The 19591-nt window shown below is 38.5% G+C and overlaps 1 protein-coding gene across 3 annotated transcripts in view; it reads left to right on the forward strand.

Annotated features, from left to right (window-relative positions):
• The window catches only part of LOC140188211 (insulin receptor-like), a 242434-nt gene that overhangs the window by 137403 nt on the left and 85440 nt on the right, over nt 1-19591 (forward strand). For all 3 annotated transcript variants that reach the window (XM_072244263.1, XM_072244265.1, XM_072244264.1), the window contains one exon: nt 11417-11738. In XM_072244263.1, coding sequence (XP_072100364.1) covers nt 11417-11738 — 322 coding nt within the window. The remainder of the gene's footprint in view (nt 1-11416; nt 11739-19591) is intronic.

Genomic DNA, 19591 nt, shown 5'->3' on the forward strand with positions numbered 1-19591 from the left:
GCAAGTGTCTGGGAAATGGAGATAAGCTGGGACCTGATGGTCTGGATGCTTCCTGTCCAATATAGTTTTATCTTTCAGCAACAACATCAAACTGAGCTTCTTCAAAGGATCTGATAGGTTTACTGCAGATTTTAAGAAGATGAGTGTGGTGTTACAGAGAATAAATGGCATATGAAGCATGCTGATACCTTGGAATTGTAACAGCATTAATAAAATATTATTAAGACAAGGCGATGGAGAAAGTAGTTCAATAGAATCAAAGGTTTTATGCTTTGACAAAATTTAATCTTAAACTCAAACATAGGAAAAACAGGACAGATGCATTCCATATCTGATAGCACTATTTAAGGATATGGAAGTGACAGAAAAGACCCTAAGGTACTTCTGCATACCTTTTATAATTTGACTTTATGATGCTAGAGAAAGCATTCCTGTCCCATGAGAGAATGATGTGCAGTGTAAGTGGATGACCAGAGAATGGCTGAAATATTAAAAAAAAATTTAAAAAGAAACAATAAATTTTAAAAATCTCTGTAGCTAAATTAGTAGATATAATCAGCAAAGTTAATGCCAGATGCAAACATTCTCCTAAAAAAAAGAAAAGAACATTTACGTCCCTTCCCCACCAAACATTAAATATTAACTTGAAAACAGTTTTCAGAGCAACAAAAGGAACTATCTCAGCAATAAAAGAACTCTCCCAACAGCTCAAGAAAATGTTGAAATCAAAACTGTGAGGTTATTAAATATTTCATCTTTTTGATAAAGGGATAAAAAAAACTCATTAATCATTGTTCAGTATTACTACAATTTCAATACAAAGCATAGTACAGAGGACTCTAGTTAATTGGGACACATTGGGACTAGTACATGTTGGCCCAATTAAACAGCTGCCCTAATGAGCCCAAGTTTCATTAAAATTGTTAAAAGGTATATAAAAAAAAGACAAACTACCATTTAACTGAATTTATGTATTTAAATTAAAAACAACAAATCAGAGCAGTACCAGTACCTCTACAGTACTATAAAACTGTATTAGTTTTCAATGGATACTGACAGAGGAATTCATCTGTCGTGTTATTTTGATTGACTTTAAATGAACAAAGTCAGTGCAGACAATGACCTGTCTTCATACAATGATTTAGATGACTACATCCTCCAAATCTTCATTTTAATTGTAACATTCAAGATCATTATCAATACCTTCTTAATTCCTAACTTGTTGAAGTATGTAGTGAAATTGTGTGCTGTTCACTCCCAGCCATTTCTTCCCTCTTGAAGCCTGACTGCTTAAAACTGTGATGAGCAAAATAGTTTTGAATTGTCTTACTGCTTATTTCTCGCCAACTGTCAGTGACAAAAATTACTGCTTTTTGAACACAAAGACATGTAACTGATGATATTTAAAAACATTGCTTTAAGCATGACGTAATGTCTCACAGCCACACAAGAGCACATGACTGACGCTAGTTAGGAACTGTTCGGCAAACCTTCTGTCCCAATTAAGTGGTATATTGTCCCAAATAAACAAGGGGAATCTCAGTTATTTTCTCCATTTAGATTTTGTTCTTTCAGAATTGTCCCAAATAAACTGCTGCCCCGATTAACTGAAGGACCAATTAACCGTAATCCATTGTATGTAAAATCTCTATAATAAAATGAAAGCACCAAGCAAGAAAGTTGAGAGTTCTTTGAAAGTTGGGCTGTGACCAATACAGCTAAAACCTACTCAGATGCTCATTTCTTCCATTTTCAAATATAGTGAGAATTTCTGGCTCTCTTGCTTATTGGGTGGATTACAGTTGAAAATCATTCTGTCCACATCCATTGCATATGAAAGCAGAAGTTAAGAGTTTATTTTATAATCTGGTCAATATTTATTCTTTATTAATATAATTTATTATTAATATATTATAATTTGCTCCTATAACTTTTCTGAGTAGGAGATCCTCTGTGCATGTGGCTGCTTTGTTCTGTGAACTATAATGATGAGCGCCCTTTATGAATACTTTGTGAAGCAAATGCAGAGTCTAGAAGTTGTGAAGGGCACTATATATAAATAAAATCTCCTTCTACCTTAGGCCACGAAGTTATCAATCACCCCTGATGAGTTATTAACTTCAAATTTTCTGCATAATCCCTCAAAGAGTTGAACTGCATGTGCATGTAATGAGAGCTGTATAACTCATCTCCTTCTACCTTAGGCCATGAACATGTCAGTCACCCCTTGTGTGTGTGTGTGTGTAAAATGATATATGAGTATATTGATTATGAATTAAAAAGAATATATGTAATTATTTTTAATTCATAATCAATAAGACTTGTTACTATTCCAGAAAGTGCATTTTCAGCTGCGCCATGAATAAAGTTGTGATATTGCCATCATACTTCTTGTTTATTGGGTTTAGTACATGGACTTGTGTGATTACTAGCAAATAACATAGTAAATTAGTTGACACTATGGTAGATTTCATGTTTGGAAGCCATAACAATGTTGCACTGCATAGTTTAATGAAAGTCTGTCTACTCCTTGCATATTATTCTTATTTTCCCAGAAGATGCAGAGAAGATGTGTTTGTGTCCACTGATTGATCGGGCACTTTATTTTCAAGGTATTACATATCTGAGGACTTATAATGCATAAATAGAGAAATGTGTGAAGGCAAACTGATTTATCACTTTACCTAGGGCAGACACATTAGGTCTGCCTTACTCCCCAATTAGAACAAAACTAAGGTCACCTTAACCAAGGTTAGTATAGCCCTGACTTATGAAAATAACAGCTTGACATTTGTTACGAATGATACAACATTTCAGCCGTATCTAGGATAATGTGGGAATAGGCAACTATTGGTGTAGTCTCTATTATCTCGATCTCTTTCTCGTTTGTCTCTTTTTGTTCTGTCTTTCTTGCATCCTTGTTTTATGGTTCTTTGTTTTATTTAAGCTACTCTTTCTCCATTATTTTCCTTTTCCTCTCTATTATTGTTTTATTCGTTCTTCCTTGTGGTCTCCCCAGATTTTCTCATTCTTCTGTGGCTTTCTTCTTTCTCTTCTTCTATCCATTTGCTATTTTTTTACTTTTTCTTCTCACTTTTTTTCTTCTTGCCCTCCTCATGAGGATGAAAGTAATATTAAGGAATGCATTGTAAAAATCAGATTCCCTACTTCAACTTCATAATTTCCTTTGTGACCAACACATGACCTAAGCTTTTGAATTCCAGATTGAGTAGCATTGGTGAGGGTGGCAGCTGTTGCTATCAGGTCACAGTAGTACCAGAGATTGAGTTAATCCTTGTCCATCTGGTGACCTGATATACATAGAATGCTGGCTTGCTTTTTGGCCCATGATCCTATATAGAAATGTCATGTTGATTGCAATTGCATTAGGCATGAAGGAATGTTCTAGGAATTCCAGCAAGAGAAAAGGAGAAGTTAGAAAATGACAATGAGAGCCTATGTGGAGACAGGTCCAAACTGCTTTAAACAGTGGAGGAGTGAAGTTATCAAAGGATCATGGAGACACAAAAGACGGCTGAAAACTGGAGCAAAAACGCAGAAGGAGTCCAGATGAAGGGTCTCAACCTGAAAAGCTGATTGTCTTATTTCCCTCCATCGATGCTGCCTGACCCACAGAATTTCTCAGTGTTTTTGTGTGTTTTATCGCAGTTTGGGATTTCTTTCAACCAAATATGCTTTCAGTTTGGGTACACAAGACTACAGATGATGGAATCTGAACCAAAAAGCAAACTGTGCTGGGAACACAGCAGATGAAGCAGTATCTATGGAGGCAAAGGGTTGGTTGGCATTAGGAGTTGACATCCTGCATCAGGTTATTTTATGCCTTCAATATCAATGTTTGAATGTTCATCCCTACTTCTGCCACTCTGTGATCATCTTAATCCCATTTTCATTCCTTTTAACTACTTGCAAGGAAATGAATGAATAAACTCCAATTTTATTTTCAAAAGTAAAAATTAAACTTTCTCTTTTATCCCCCATGAAAGCAAGTCACTTGCCTTGTACCTAACATGTGTGATTGAGGAAAAAAAGTGAAAGTTTACCTCAAAGAACAATTATGAAGTTTTGACATTCCAGAGCACTACTAAGAGAGGGCTGAACTGTCAGAGTTGCCATCTCTTGAGTGAAATGCTAAGTTGTGTCAGTATCCAATGTTGTTTTTCTTAACTGCCATCACTGAAACAAATTATCTAGTCATCTTAATGTGTTCTTTGTAGGAACTTTGCAAATATTGGATACTGCAATTCTTTAAGTTATAGCAGCAACTGCATTTTGGTTGTAATTTATAAAGGACTTTGAATCATCTTGATGCTGAGACAAATGTTGTTTACATGCAACTTTATTTAAAAACCCTTAATCACTTTTGCAAATATTCATATGGTCCTGATTCATCCAAAGTACTGCAGGTTGTAATAGCCCCAGTTTGCACTTCTGGTAATGAAGGTTCAACTAATTGTCTCCGCTTTTTGGAAATCTTCCTTGACCATCCAGAAAGTGTGTGTGTGTCTCACGCATGCACATGCACATACAGTATTAATCATAAATTTGCATAGTTGGTGGCTGTTCAGTCCATGGACTCCAAGCTAGCCTGCTCCTTTCCCATAAGCCTGAAGCTTATTCTCTGTGAGTACATTTCTAATTTCCTTTTATAAATCTGAATTTGATTCTGTTTCTATCACCTTGGCAGACAGTTCCAGATCATAAGCACTCTACAATCTTAAAAAAAACACTTTTTCTTCACATCTTATGCATTTTGGTCAAAATTTTAAATCTGTTCCCTGGTTCCTGAATCATCTGCTAATGAAAACAATTACTGTCTACTTATCTACAGTAAACCAATGATGCTCTTGCACACCTTTATTAGATTTCTTCTCAGACTTATGGATTCCAGAGAGAACAACCCCACCTTCTCCAGTCAGCCTTGCAGATGAAATCTGTCAACCCCTTTGGGATGATGTATTTTACAAGCCAATAGAACAGAAAGAATAAAAAACAGAGGAAATAAAGTGTTTCAGTTACTGACACCCATGTAAGATAATGTATGAAATGGTGTCACTGAATTTAGCATTTCTATTCATTTAACTCTTGAGTATATTTTTGGTTCTCTTTTTTTCTCTAGTTTCTGTTGATCCCACACAACCATCTGCTCTTGTCCAGAAACAAGTGTGAAGAAGAACAGAAACAAAAATAAATTGGTTTAAAAAAAAAACTCCCTTGCCTGTTTGCTTTACTTAAAATAATTTCTGTCAAGTTATTGTTATCTGGTATTGGAATAGGCAGGGTTGTTCTCTAGAGTTTAGATTAAAATGATCATAACTCAAGTATAGTTGGTCTTGAGAGCCTATCTTAGTTATTATACCAATGGCAGCCCTGATTTCAGCTTCCAAGGCTGTAAATGTGGAACTCCCTCCGTAGAAGTCTTCATCTATCATTGTCTTTATTTTTCTCCTCTAAGAGGCTCTATTCAACCACAGTTTTCATGTGAAGCAAACTGAGATATTTTCTGTACTAAAATTGCTATAAAAAGTGAGTCACTGCACAGAGTTAATATGTAGTGCAACTTTGAAAAAATATTACATATATTTTGCAAAATAATTTAATGCACCTTGCCCATTGGGAATCAGTCCATGAAACAGATTGAAGTAGCATATTTCCAGCTCACCACCATATGACCCTTAAATGATTTCAAGACTTAAACTCGTGGCCTTTCTAAACTTTATTTTCCAGATGTTGTAGCCTTATAATATAACCACCACTGCAGTGTGATTTTAATGACAAGTCTGGCATCAAGGCTAGAGATACCAATTGGCAAGTATGGGCCCCAGTGAAGAATTAAGTTCAGGATACTTTGTGGACCTGGAAAAAGAGAATTTCTCCATCTCAGATCTCCAGAGTGTTCTTGGATCTGTTTTCAAATTGCCATCTCTGGCTACTATCCAGGCACTGAGACTGATTGTCATGGAGAATCTGACGTGTTAAATTTATGAGGCCCTGATGCTGTTTAACTGAGCTTCCATGTCCTGTCTTTAAAGCTTGAGGGCACTGATCTCATTCCGTTGTTTGAGGTCTCAAGCACAATGCTTGTTTTCAGTTGACGTCAAAGTACAGGTGCAGCATTTATATTGACACTATAAAGTGTGTATGTGGGATCATGTGTCAGATAATTTCCTTCTACATTCATTCTTAAATCGTGTTGATAGGTGTATTTAGTTGGCAAGAAAGGCTTTTAAGTTGTGTCACCATTTGACTTATACTCCCTCGGGATCAATAAAGCATGACCATGACTATAAGGTGCCATTGTTCTTTGACAGTGTTCATATATTGTAACTACCCACCCACAAGAGGATATTTATATAGAACTTTTATTTATCGCCAAATTTACACTAGGAACAGCTCAGAACGATGCATATATTACAAAACTTTTATTTTTCCAGCTCATAACTGGTCATGGAATCATTGGAACTTCCAACTCATGAGGCCATTTGGTCTGTTGGGTGCATGTTGGCTCAATATTATGTGGATGAACAGTCATTTTGCATTGGGTTCTGTTCTCAAGCCACAACAAGATAATTGACAAAGGAACTTTTTTTTGTGGTCATGGAATCCTGGAGAAGAACAATAGCTCGGACTTCAAAAAAGTTCTTTCTATTTAAGTAGGGCAATGAGTTCATTTGCACAGAGCTGAACAGAAGACTGAACCTTTATTTCAGAAAGATAGAACACTTCACGTCATAGACGGTTAAACAAATTCTGGATAGCTGCCTCTATAATTTTCCTTAATTTCTAATTTCCGGTTCGCATTAGAAGTTTTGTTGCAGTGTGTCAAGAGTCACCCAGATCAGAAAAGCCCATGGGTTAGCCTGATGTGTTTCTGTTTTGGCAGCAGCCAGTGATGTTTTAGTTTTGGGTTTCTCTGAAATGTATTTGAGGGATGGTGGGATTGCAAAATGAATCACCATGTTTACTATTAAATGAGTTCAAAGGAAACTTCACATAGGAATAGATGCAGATAAGATCCAGATTGGGTTTGCCAAGATACCTGTTCCCAAGCTCTCCCTATTCCTCCTCAACTTTGTGTGATACCATGTGTCTCTGTTCCACATCTGTTGTTGGAGCCTTACTCCAGCAAATATATCATACTTTCATCTCTAAGTCATAAGACAGAACTTCACACCACCAAAATAACAAGCATAGTTTTGTGTAAAAGGGATTTTTAACCATTAACTATATCTTTTGCTCTTTTTCTTCAGATTTTAGCTTTTTTTTAAAAAAAAAGCAAATAGCAAGAGAGTTATAAAAGCAAATTACTATAGTGCAGCGTGATCGATGGTCTGCTGGTTCAAAAGTTACTGAATATCTGCCCCCTGTATTATTCAGTGTGGTATTGGATCATCATCTTTTACTTGTGTTTGGAACTGCTGCTAGTTATAGAGCAGTGACCAGAAATAGTGGAGTATAGGGCCTTTCCCAACATAAGTGGCCAGCCACAGCTTCTACAGCCTGTGATCCCCACCCTTAGGCTCTCCATCTGTCAAAACAGTTGCCGTTTTGGAATGTTCATGATGCCTTTTACATTTCAAATTAAAAAATATTAAATAGGTACAGATTTTAAATCCAGTTAAAACATTTGAACTTGGACAGGTTGAGTATTTTTTTAAAATGTGATTTCTCCCATTTTTTTTCATAGACACTGCTGGCTCCACAGATTCATCCATCAGTGAGAGCCAGGAAATCTGTGGAAGTTGGCACTGTAGTGCTTTATTCCATGAGGAGTCTACAAAAACATTGCAGATATTCTGAGTTTATTGTCCTGCTGAGTGGAAAGCTATGCCTCGGCTTACCTTAAGAACAGCCAATTACAGATTTGTCTTCCAATGGTGGACCTTCATGGTGGATCTGTTCCAGTTTAGAAGTTGTACTTGGTTACGTCAAGTACTATTTGAGCTAACTGAATAAATAGTGCACAAGTACTCAGGTTGAGGATATCATGAAACTTGGCAATCATGGATACGTTTATTGTTGCAATGCTTCAGGACTTTGAAGTTTTATTAGCACTTCATCTACAATGCTGAGAACTAGACTCTTGAATAAATCCTGCCTTCCCCATAACTTTCTTTTAATCTTTTCAGTTTTCTCTTCCTACCCCATCCTATCTTTGCTATTTGTTGTACAAACAAAATGAATTTGGATTTCTCTACCGTCTGATTTTCAGGTAGTTTGTAGTAATTTCAGGGCTTTGCAATAGTCCTGCTGAAATGCGTGGCAAATTAAATCAAGAGAAATATGTAGCACATGGGTGATTTGATGAGGACCGTTGACATCATTGCCCAAAGCTGTCCAATAAAACAATTCTCAAGGCAGTATTTAGCCTTTGTTATAAAACACTATTCCAATTTGGAAATATATTGCCTTTTCTTCATCGTTGTTGACTGAAAATTCTTGTGGTGTGCTTAAGGACAGACATTTGTGAAAGCACAGTGCCGCCTTTGGTGTACTTTTTAAATTCTCTGCCATTAGATTATTTGATTTTTTTTCCCCCTTCTTGCAAGTTGATGAACACTTGTTGAGATTGTGGTGTGAATCTGAGTGGCCACTCTTCATATTGTAACGAGGGGAGAATGTCAGGCAGGCTGTTTGATCAGGATTAGCATTATGGCTAATAGAGCACTCTTCTGCCTGCTATCCTTGACTTCTGCCAGGTGTAACTAGATAGGGATTAAGTATATGAACCCTGTCTGATCCATTCTTTTCCTTCCCTTTTAAAGTAGTCTGACCCTCTGGCTGACTTCAGCCTCCTCCCCAATCCCACCTCCCCTCAAAAAAACACTGTTGCCTGCGGCTTTCTTTAACATTGGCAGCTAGTAAGTGTCCTGGAATTGCTGCTGCTGCTGCTAACTGTGAATTGCCAAGCAGACTTTGTGGCCTACATAAACCAAACAATCTCCTTTGGTCAGAAGATCTGGATGTGCACACTAATAAAAAGCATAACCCAATGAAACCACAAAGAGGATCACGCCTCTGTTGTATTTTCAAAAAGTACAAAAATCCCTTAATTATAGTATAACTCTTACTAAACAGATTGCTGTTATGTGATATTTGTAACCTGCAATTAAATCTCCAGATTATACCCTAGAGCAGTGTTTTAACAAAGAACTTAGTATTGTAAGTTGCAGATATATTTAGATACCTGCTGCAGTGTGTGCTTCTGCCATGTGCATCCATGCATGTACTATGAATTCTGATAATTTAACATTATCCTTTGTTCATGTAGGTGGTACTTGGCAGTGAACTAAATCGTCACATAAGTGTGTCACAGTCGGGCAATCTCAAACCTGTGATTATCACTGCTGTTGCTAAATTTTGTGTGTACATGATGCTGTGTGAGCTGTAGATGTATTGTGCCACTTCTCAATCAGTTCATAAGGAGGGCGCTGTTAGTGTCATAAACAATTAAAAAAAAAACAAATTTCCACATGTCCTATTTTTAAGAGACTCATTTAAGGACCACAAATACAATATATCCTTTCAAAATAATGGAACATCTTAAAATAATATTAATTTATGTGTTCCACAAATTAGGATGAGTTCTTGATACTCCCTGTTCATGTCCACAAATAAGTATATAATTTCTGGGGAATGATTGAAATCGCTTCTTGTAACGTCTGGGCATTCCGAAGTATTTTACAGCTCATGAACCACTTTGCAAGTATATTGCTTTAGAAAGGTGGCAGCTTATTTGTGTAAGGCAGGCTCCCACAGACAGCAATCTAGTAACTAGCTTTGGTAAAGCTAGTCAGCTGATTAAATGTTGGCCTGTACACTGGACAGAACTCCCCTATCCTTTCAAACACTATAATGGAATCTTTTACATCCCTCTGAGAGGGCAGACGAAAGCTTAGTTTACCGTCTCGTCTGGATAAACTACAGCTCCAGCAGTGCACTGTTCTCTCAACGTACCTTTTGTTTTTACGCAAATCTCAGCAGCAGAGATCTGAACTTGCTGACTCAAAGGTGAGAGTGCTATCCAGTGAATCATTGACGGTGCAATAATCAGGAGCAATTGTTTTACTGTCCTCCTTTATAGTCCTCTATTCCTCCTCCGTCCTTTTAACCCCAGATCTGGCCATTTCATTAAGTTCAAAATTCAAAGTAAATTTATTATCAAAGTGTGTGTGTGTGTATATATATATACACATGTACATATGTGTGTGTTTTAGCTATGGCGACCATAAATTCTTAATTTGCAGCTTCTTGTGAATAATTCGTTGTGTAAGAATAATGCAGAATTCCAGTGGACTCTCATTTAGATTAACATACTCAAACTAGATGGTTTGATCTTGTTGTTTCTGTTTCCATGTCCAAGTTCCAATGGGATCCTGAATTAGATTGTATCATTAACATCAAGTGTTGGGCAGGAATTCCAGCTTTGGAATTCTCAGCCTGGTTATGCACTTTGGTCTTTGTGCAGGGCTTGATCCCACATTTTTTTTCAAATTAATTTATGGGTGTCACTGGCAAGGTCAGAATTGATAACTTATTCCTGATTTAAATTAGAGTGATGAGTAATTCAAAAAAATAAACAACAGGGTCTGACGTGGCTCTATGTTGACAAGACTGTCATGTCCGGTTGCAGAATAGGTAGTAAAGCATTGAAAAGTCTGTATAACTTGGTTTAAAGTGATGTGCTACTGTTTCCTTTGACTTGCAAATTTGGGTTTTTGAACTTCAGATCAGGATTTGAGTTTTTAATTTATGAGATAATTGTTCTGAGGTAATACAGCATTGACATTGAACTTGTCTGTCACTACCTAGAACGGTGCCAGAACTCCCAACAGAAACTTGAGTAGTGTTCAGGACAAAATTTCTTATGGCCCGTGTCCGCAGTCTCCTCCAGCTCCGCAATCCTCAAATCCGTGTTCCTTCATTGCACCCCTGGTTTCCTCTATACCACCAACATTATTGGCACCCAGGTCTTAAACTGTGCCAATTCCCTCTCTAAAATCTAACCCTTTCCTTTGCTTTTCTATGTCTTTCCCAATCCTAAGATGCTGCTTAAAACCTTCCGTAAACCACTATTGGCCTAATGTCTCCTTGTGTGGGCTGCAGTCAAATTTTGTTTGATAGCACACCAATGATAACTCTTTAAGGCATTTAACTCTTTATAAATATTCTATAAATACAAGTACTTACGCAAAGTTTCAGATGATTAAATGAACAAATTAGCTGGTTGTTATCTGTGCTGTTAGTGGGATGTTGCTGGTTTAAAGCAGTTGCTGCATCTGCCAACATAACAAATAAAACATTCATTATATGTGGAACAGTGGCAACATGAAACCCAATCGAATGCAGTTATTTTTAACATACTAAAGCTTGTATTTTTTCCCCTGTTTTGCAGATTGCCCTTCTGAGTGCCATCGGAAAGCTTGCACTCCTAGTGGTCGTTGCTGCCATGACGAATGCTTGGGCAGCTGTACAGAACCAGGCAATGCGGCAAAGTGCGTGGCATGCCGGCACTACTATTACAAAGGCAGGTGTATCCCTGACTGTCCTCCTGGCACCTACAGGTTTGAGGGGTGGCGCTGCGTGAACTTTTCCTTCTGTCAAATGCTGCGTAATGAATGCAAACCTTCCAAGGAGACTGAATGTGTCGGTCACGTCATCCACAATGGCGAGTGTATGGCAGAGTGCCCATCAGGATACATAGTGAACACTACCAGGTAAGAGCATAGTAAAGTGTGAAATCAAATTAAGCTGAGTGTCTGGGCTGCTTTTTTTTTAATGATAAATTAAAGCAGAAGCAATCCCACATCCTCTGTATTTTATTTTAAAATTTAATTTTTCTGCCATGTCGGAAGTAGCAGAATTAATATTTTCACAACAACTGTGTCGAAGATCAAATGTTCATCTCTGGCGTGCCTTTTGCAAGCCTTATGAAAGTTTGTTTTGAAAGTGCATTCTCTGTTATATAGGAATTTGCTGTAGCAGTTAATTCAATATATCTTGGGTAGGGGCTTTCATATCGGGTATATCTGTTAAAATTCAGTTCTTGCAACAATACCCAATTTTCAGTGCTGCATGTTTAACTATGATAGTATTTTTTAATACAGGAGTTAGAGAATATTTATTGAAGGGTTATATCATTGATGGGGTGTTTGTTATATTCTCAGTGGCCACATTTATATCGATCTTGCATTTTTTCAATGCTCCAGGCTTCCATTTTACAGATTTCATAAGAAAATACTTAAGAAATAGCCCTGGCAATAAACCATCTGACCTTTCATGACTGCTTCAGCCTTCATCATGACCATGGTGACTATTTCACTACCATTTTTGAACACTATAACCAAATACCTTGATTCCCATAATATTCAGAATTCTTTTGATCTCAGTTTTGAATGAGCACAGTGATTCAGATCCCACCATTTTTTTTGATGCAAAGTATTCCAAAGGTTCGCCACACTTGAAGAAAATTTTCTTTACCTCAGATCCAAGTGGCCTGCTCTTTATTGTCAAACTATGTCCTTGACTTCTAAGGGTAATCATCCTCCCTGTATATATCCTATCAAGCCTTCAGCAGTTTTCTAAGTTTAAACAAAGATCTCCTCTTGTTGTTCTGAACTTCTAAAGAATATAATCCTAGTGTACTCAACTCTAGTAATATGACAAATCCACCCACCATCCCTGGAACCAGTCCAGTGAATGTTCACTGATCTTCCTCCATACAAGTACATTCTCTTGGTAAGGAAACCAAAACTACATGGTATTTCATGTGCACTCTCACAAAGGCATTAGACAATTGTCTTTAAGCTTCTGTACTCCTGAAATGAACTCTCTGCATATCAAGGCTAACCTGCCATTTATCCTTCTAATCACTTGCTAAACTTGCATGTTGGTTTTCAGTGACCTGCATATAAGCACCCAAGCCTCTTTAGAAAATAACCCTGCCCAGTTTTTCATTCTTTTGTTATTTTGGGTGACGCCACATTATTCAACACTATATTCCATTTGTCATGATCTTGCTTGCTTACTCAGCTTGTCCACATTCCTCTGAAGCATTTTCTCAGCTGGTTCTTATCACCTTGAAACTGACTCGGTATCCACCTAATTCAGTACAGTCAACCCTCCTTATCCGCGAGGGATTGGTTCCGGGACCCCTTGCGGATACCAGAAAACACGGATGCTCAAGTCCCTTATTCAACCTGTCTAAATGTGATGGATCTTAGGACCCAGCGGAACCCCAGACCTTATTTAACCTGTCTCAGTGCCGTGGACTTTAGGACCCGGCGGCGGAGTTCTGAATCCATAGTGTTTCTGTTTGCGAAAATAATCACGATCGCGATTTAAAATAAAGTGGAAATAATGAAGCGATTGGAAAGAGGTGAAACGCCGTTGGTCATTGGAAAAGTGTTAGGCTACAGTCAGTCAACGATCGGAACAATTTTAAAGGATGAAATGAGAAGGGCCCTGCCCGATTAAGGCTACAATTATTGCTAAGCAACACAGTGGTTTAATGATTGGGTCTTGGGGTTTTGGGTTTCTGATCTTCTATATCAACCCGCCACGGATGGAGAGTGCGCTCGGGAGCGACCTGTCACTGGATCGAACTCGTGAACTTCTGTTCCCGAGCCCGGCGCTGAAACATATGTTTTTTAAGTGGTTTATATGCTAGAAAGGTAAAATATATACTATATACTAAGACAAACGTTTGACTAACTGACGCTAAATAATACTGGATGTACCTGTTCCGACTTAGTAAGAGAACTTCCAGTTTTTTTTTCGATCCCGATCCACAATAACCTACGCATATCTTCCCGTATACTTTAAATAATCTCTAGATTACTTATAGTATGTAAAATTGTTGTTATACTGCATTGTTTAGGGAATAATGACAAGAAAAAAAAGTCTGTACGTGTTCGAACAACAAGTGCTGGATGAGCGCTTCTGGGTTTTCTCGATTCGCAACACACACAAAAGTTGCTGGTGAACGCAGCAGGCCAGGCAGCATCTCTAGGAAGAGGTACAGTCGACGTTTCGGGACCTGTTCCTAGAGATGCTGCCTGGCCACCAGCAACTTTTATGTGTGTTGCTTGAAATTCCAGCATCTGCAGATTTCCTCGTGTTTGCGTTTCTGGATTTGCGGTTGGTTGAATTCGCGCTGCGGAACTTGCGGATAAGGAGGGCCGACGGTACTGTGCACTCTGACATTTGTAGCATGACAGTAAAGCTGTTAAAAGTAATCGGTTAGGTGTGAAGTCTCCTTTACTTCACTGCAGCGGGTGACAAAGGCAGATTAGCATTCTCCTGGTTTACAACAGTCGTTCCATGCTTCTCCATTATGTGCACCTATGTTGTTACGTCCTTTGCCCCTGAAAGCTGCTTTAAGGTTGATGGAAAGTTGCAAGATCAATTCATCAATCAATATTAGGAATACCATCTGTGAGGCACACGGGTCAGGAAACGCACAGGAGTGCATCATACATGATTGGTGTCCATTTTAACTTTCATGTCAGTCAGTTGCTCTGCTGCCCATTTCACATATGCTGTCAGTTAGCTTTGCCAGTTTAAAACTCTATTCTTCTTTCTCCACTTGACACAGTAGTCTTTGTACTAAAATATTTAACCCTGTTCAATTCGCATTTTCTTTACATGTGTCTAGAGAAATGGTGTCAGCTAAGAAAAAAATTTTGGCCTGATCCACTTAATATGTACCTGATCTTGTGACATGGAGTGATTGGAGAATAACCTGAGAAGAATCACTTCAAAATTTTCCTTTCCCTTTTTACTGAGACCAGTCAGAGCATGGAGACATAAACACGAGGAATTCTGCAGATGCTGGAAATTCAAGCAACTTTGGTGAGAGCGTGGAGACACTAGGGAATGAGGTGTTTGAGTATGGAGCAAAAAAAAAATCAAACTGCTAGAGGAAGTGAGCAGGTCAGGCAGTATCTGTGGCGGTAAAGGAGTAGGCGATATTTCAGGTCTCGTGTAGTCTGACTGAAAGCTCATGAAATGTTTTCACATTAAAGGAGTTATGCAAAGGCAAATTGTTAAGCTCACATTCTATTTATTTTATTGAATAATTATTGCACTCCAGAGACTGGAGCACAAATCCAAATTGTTATTAAATGCAGTATTGAGAGGTAACTGTACCATTGGAGTGCCTGGCTTCAAATGAGTCATTGAAACAAACTCTGAAGCAGATTACGTAAAGGATCGCTTGGCACTAGAGTAAAATTCTCATAATAAGGCACGTTCAGTGCCCAAGTCTGCTGGGTGTTAATACCTCAATACATTTTAAAAATTTACCTAATTTATAAAGTGTTTTATATAAATTCCACAGTGAACCCATTAAGTTTTAAGGCTGCATGGGATATAGGCCCCTGGTTAATTTTAAGGACTTTGGGAAACAGGGCCCCAGCAAGCTGAATGATAGTGCAGGAAGGGAAGTTCTGTGAGCCAGAAGGGAAGGTGGAAAACATGGCCTGAGTTGGAAAGAAGTGCAGGAACAGGGGCCAGTCGGTACAAAGGAAGCTCAGGAACTTGTACTCCATTCAGTCAAGAGGAAGCATGGGCAATGAGTCCACAGTGAGTTGTTAGGAGACATGGGAAACGGGGCCCCAACAAGTCAGAAGAAAGCAAGCAATGAGTCAAGAGACACTAAAAGCATAACCAACTGAGTCAGATGCTGAACCATCAGGGATTTCTAAATGGTCAAGTAGAGGATTATCAGAGTTTTATTGTATTTTGAAGATGTTCTGAAGAGTTCTCTTGATGTCCTGGTGTTTTATATTCATCCATCAATCCCCAGTACAAAAACTGATAATCTAGTCACTATAATTCAGAAAAGCTTCATTGGATATAAAGCTCTTAGTGATAGCCTGAAGCAGTGAAATACACTATACAGAAGCAAAATTTTTCCCACCCTTTATTTTTGCTTTTTTTTTCCATGTGAATGCTCCTGACAAACTGAAATGAGCTCATGTCTGTACTCAGAATTGAACAATGGCTGTTTACAAACTGTTGGACAGTGTGAAGCGGTAAATGAAAGAGCTGGCCTCTATGTGTGACAGTTCATCATTCACTCATAAATGGCAAATTAACGCTGTTGGACAGAGATGAAGCTGTCAGACTATCACGGGGGAGAAACAATTGCAGTCTTTGTTCAGCCAAAGCCATTCTTTGTATGCTGTGCTGTGAAGAGGTAAAGGAAATTCACTACAGTTGATACTGCTTTGTTTGTTTTTTTTTCATGAGGAAGGCAGTGTAGCCTTTATTTAGAATAAAAAAGAGAATATGCTGGAAATACTCAGAAGGCCAGGCAGTATATAAGAGAAGAAAAACAGCTTGTATTTTGGCTTAGTGACTTTAATGAGAATTAAGAATGTGTGTTTTAAGTTGCAGAGGAGGGAAGAAGTGGAGAGAACAAAGGGAATGTTTGAGAGTGAGCTGTCTCAATGACACAGGTAGTGGTAGAACCAGTTGAAGAGGGTAGTTAAACTCTGTTGATTGCGTCATCTGATCTGTCACAAAAAAATGCAAGAAGGAAATGAAAGAAAGTTGATGAGAGAGAGAGAGAATAAAAACAGTGCTGTGACCGTGAACCCTTCTTCCCTTAAATGATATCTATTCTGAATATTCTCTATAATTTCACATTTTTGAAAAGTATACAGCTGGTGGAAATCTGAAATTTAAAAGGATCCTCAGCAGGACAGGCAACACCTCTGGGGAGAGAAAATGGCATTAATGTTACAAGGTGATAACTAGCCTGTTAGATTGGTTTTCTGAAATTGTTGAATGCAATATCATGTTCTTGGTTCTGTAATGTGACTAGTGGCAGGGTTAGGTACCACTCGTCAAGCTTATGGTAGGCTTTTTTGGAACAGTATAATGGGTCAAAGATAGAGGTGACAATGGAGTGAAAGTGACAGCTCTGAGTAACCCCTCAGTCCAACAGGAGGTACTGCAACTTGCCACCCAGTGTAAAGAAAACACTCAGTACCAAATACTATAGACTAAATTGGAGGAAGTGGAAGGGAATCACTGGTTCACATGAGGAAAAGAAGAAGAAGGTGGTCTGTGTAGGATTGAACCGTGGCCTGCTCTGTGTTCCCACAGGGATCCTGCACGCCTTGGATCAATGTGGATTCCCAGAGTTCTACATTTAATTTTGTAAAAGCGAGTACAGTTCAAAGAGAAGTTGTTCAATTATTTAATAGGTTCAACCAGACGAAGGAGGTAGTGGTGAAAGGAAGCTAATTGGATCCCTTGTTCAAGGAACTAACAAGGAATCCCTAGGCCATTCTGGACTGGGATGAAATTGTAGATGGAGTGCATAACTGTGGTGAAAATTAGTAGACAGGGCAGGAAAATAGAAACCATCAAATTAGTAAATGGTTCAGAAGGTACTGAGGAAGAGTCTCAACAAGATGAGTAAGTAAAGGTGGGAAGAAGTAAGTTGTACACTGTGAAAACGGCCTGAACCGCTGAGTCTGCTGGAGCAGTTGTACTTGTGGGTCTTGGGGAGGAGGTAGAAAAGGACTGTGTATGGTCTGGAGATTCTACTGCTGAGGGAAGGTCTCCAGAAGCAATAAAGTTAGTGACTTTTTTAAAGCTATTTCCTATTTTTAATGTCCTTGTTCCTCAAACTTTATTGAATATATTTTAAGGCAATTAGTTGCTGCCCGTTTTCTCCATCAAAGAAGAAGACTGAATGAGTAGACTTTGTCTATGATTCCACTGGTGCCAGATGGTGTTTCTTCTTGATTGTGAACAAATGATTTCATGATAAGTCCATTCATGCTAGCCACTGTTATACACAAAGCAACTTTCCATCAGAAAATGGAAGCTGGGATTTACTATTTCCTCTTTGCTCAGTTAGTGAACCCCCAACTATACCAGTTGAGATCAGTTAATTCTACGCTGATATGTAATCTAGTAGACATATCTCAGTTGGATACCTCAAACAGCTAAACAGTTGTCATTAATGCTGTCTTTTATTTCTGTAGATGCTGACTGACCTGCTGAGTGTACACAGCCTATTTATTTCAGCATTTTTTTTCAGGACCCATTTTGATATCCTTAATATCAGCCCAAAAGCAGAGTGTGGGGGTGAGAAGGAAATAAATCAATTTAGCATAAAAGATTGTTTCACTTTGTAATGCTTCATTTGGGCATGGATATCTGTCAGTTCATGGAACCGATTTTTATCCACATCCAAGAGAAAGAAGGGAATATTAGATGGCAATGTTGGAGTGTTTGACATTGTTTAGTGCCCTCAAGTTTCTTTTCCTAGTCTCTGTTCTAGGAACTGTGTTGATGATTGTGCTGAAAATTGCTGTGTATATATGAGGATCTACTGTGGGTCCATTGTGTTAATGCAATCATGATGAAAGCGGGCCAGCAGCTTTACCTCATTTGAATTTGAGGAGATTTGTTACAGGACCATGAGACATAGGAGCAGAATTGGGCTGTTATAAAGTTGTAGAGTACTACAGCGCAGAAGCAGGCCCTTCAGCCCATTTAGACTGCGCTGAACCATTAATCTGCATAGTTCCATTGACCTGCACCTGGACCATAGCCCTTCATGCCCCTTCTATCCATGTACCTCTGCAAATTTCTCTTAAATGCTGAAATCAAACCAACCTCCACCACTTGAGGTGGCAGTTCATTCCACACCTTCGCTGCCCTTTGAGTGAAGCATTTCTCCTTCATGATCCTAACAAGCATTTCATGTTTCACCCTTAACCCATGACTCCTAGTTGTAGTCTCACCCAACCTCAGCGGCAAAAACCTGCTTGCATTTTTCTTATCTATACGCCTCAATTTTGTGTCTTTGTCAAATCATTTCTCAACCTTTTACATTCTAGGGAATAAAGTTCTAACCTATTCAATCTTTCCCTATAATTCAGATCCTCAAATTCAGGCAACATCCTTGTAAATTTTCTCTGTACTCTTTCAATTTTACTTACATCTTTTCTGTAGGTAGATGACCAAAACTGCACACAATAATCCAAATTAGGCCTCACCAACATCTTGTACAATCTCAACAGTACATACCAACTCCTGTACTCACAACATTAATTTATGAAGTCTAATGTGCCAGAAGCTTTCTTTACAACCCCATCTAACCGTGACACCACGTCCAAGGAATTATAAAACTGTATGCTCAGATCCTTCTGTTCTACTGCATTCCTCAGTGCCCTATACCACTCACCATGTAAGACCTAACCTGTCTGGTCCTCCCAAAGTGAAACATCTCGCTCTTGTCTGCAATAAATTTCACCTGCCATTTTTCAGCCCATTTTTCCAGCTGGTCCAGATCCTGCTGTAAGCTTTGCTTACAATGCACCTGTAATCTTGGTCTCATCTGCAAATTTTCTATTCAGCCCATAGTCTGCTCCGCCATTCCATCATAGCTGATTTGTTATCTTTCTCAACTCTATTCTCTTGCCTTCTTCTCGTAACCTTTGGCACTGATGCTAATCAAAGACCTATCAAAATTTGCTTTAAATCTACCCAATTATGTGGCCTCCACAGCCATCTGTGGCAATGAATTCCACAGATTCACTAC

This window comes from Mobula birostris, chromosome 26, assembly GCF_030028105.1.
Source record: "Mobula birostris isolate sMobBir1 chromosome 26, sMobBir1.hap1, whole genome shotgun sequence".
In the NCBI taxonomy this organism is placed as follows: domain Eukaryota; kingdom Metazoa; phylum Chordata; class Chondrichthyes; order Myliobatiformes; family Myliobatidae; genus Mobula; species Mobula birostris.